Genomic DNA, 1,530 nt, shown 5'->3' with positions numbered 1-1,530 from the left:
GATGTTTCTCTCTCATCGATGTTTCTAACTCTCTATCCCTCTCCCTTCCTCTCTGTAAAAAATCAATAAAATATAGTTTAAAAAATAAAATATATATTTCATAGTGCTAGATTAAAAATAAAAGTGGCTCCGGTGGCTCCGGCCACAGGCCCGACTGGATCCTCTCTGGAAACAACTCTGTCAGACCCCAGAGTCTCTCTAACAGGGTCTCATCTGGCTCGTCGTTGTCATCCTCTTCCAGCTCCTCAGTCTTCCCCGCATTGCCTTTCAGAAGCAATTTGTCCAGGGGCAGGGGAGCACCTGGACTGAGGGCAGCGATAATGGCGGCCATGGCTGTGTGTGTGTGTGTGTGGGGGGGGGGATGCAGGTCAACATGCATTTTAATGTGTGTCCTTTGAAATTCAGACTAATTTGCTAATAGTTTTACTTCTCTCAAACTAGCTCTTTTCCAGCATGATGCAGTAGAAAAAGAATGAATGGTGTGAGCATCAGCAAAATTTTGCCCTACTTCCAGATCCTTCATTAACTGTGTGATCTTAGGCAAATCATATATATTATTTAGATCTTAAAAAATAAACCACATGATCTCACTTATTTGTGGACTCTAATGAACAAACCGAATTGACCAACAAGGTAAGACCCAAAGCATGGAGGCATGGAACAGATTGACATACCTCCATGTAGGGCTGGGGGGGCGAGGGGAGACACCCCAAAGAACGTATCTACTTATATGCAGAGCCTTAGCTGGAGTGTGTGTGTGTGTGTGTGTGTGTGTGTGTGTGTATGTAAAATAAATAAATAAACCTATATAATGAATGTACTCCTTTACTCTTTCTAGTTCTAAAATGTTTTTACTGTAATCTACTTCAATCCCATTACTTTCTTAGTTTCCCAGTTTCAGTTTGCAATATCCATTCAGTTGAAGATGCAAGCCTCTCATTTCTGTTACCTCCTTTATTTATTTTATTTTGGTCAATGGAGGGGGGGGGAGACATATGTAATACTTTCAACAATAAAGAATTTAAATAAAAACATTTCAGAGAGAAAGGAAGAGAGAGGTTGAAGAGAAATATCAACAATCAGCTGCCTCCTGCATGCCCCAAATGGGGAATGGAACCCATAAGCTGGTTATGTGCCCTGACTGTGGCTCAAACACACAAGCTCTTGGTGTGCAGGACGATGCCCAATAAACTGAACCACATTGGCCAGGACTGTTACCTCCTTTAAAACACAAGCATTCATTCAACACTTCCTTACTCTCCCTACTACATTTTCCTCTCAATTCTCCTTCATTTTCCTCATTTTCTAGCTGTTAGGGTACTTTGTGGAGCCCCTGATCCTTGTAGGCAAATTCCACTTTATTTTAAAACCTGTTTATCAGCGCCAAAAATTCTGTTATCACATGAGAGCATAAGTTTCTCTCCTGTCCTCCTCACTGGAGATTTTACCTATGGACTCATTCAGTGCATGTGGTTTCCTCAGTACCCAGCTTCTGCACCACGGAGAGCTTCTCCAGAGTTTGGTTGCACA

At 41.9% G+C, this 1,530-nt stretch overlaps 1 protein-coding gene across 1 annotated transcript in view; it reads right to left on the bottom strand.

The window, feature by feature from the left end:
- The window catches only part of LOC102765723 (mitochondrial import receptor subunit TOM22 homolog), a 1,004-nt gene extending 673 nt beyond the window's left edge, over positions 1-331 (bottom strand). Inside the window, exon 1 of the mRNA XM_015562167.1 lies at positions 129-331. Within this exon, the coding sequence (XP_015417653.1) occupies positions 129-331 (203 nt within the window). The remainder of the gene's footprint in view (positions 1-128) is intronic.
- Positions 332-1,530: the final 1,199 nt, after the last annotated feature.

This window comes from Myotis davidii, unplaced genomic scaffold (assembly GCF_000327345.1).
Source record: "Myotis davidii unplaced genomic scaffold, ASM32734v1 scaffold1111, whole genome shotgun sequence".
Taxonomy (NCBI): domain Eukaryota; kingdom Metazoa; phylum Chordata; class Mammalia; order Chiroptera; family Vespertilionidae; genus Myotis; species Myotis davidii.
Note: the sequence above shows the minus strand (reverse complement) of the source record. Positions and strands in the feature narration are given on the sequence as shown.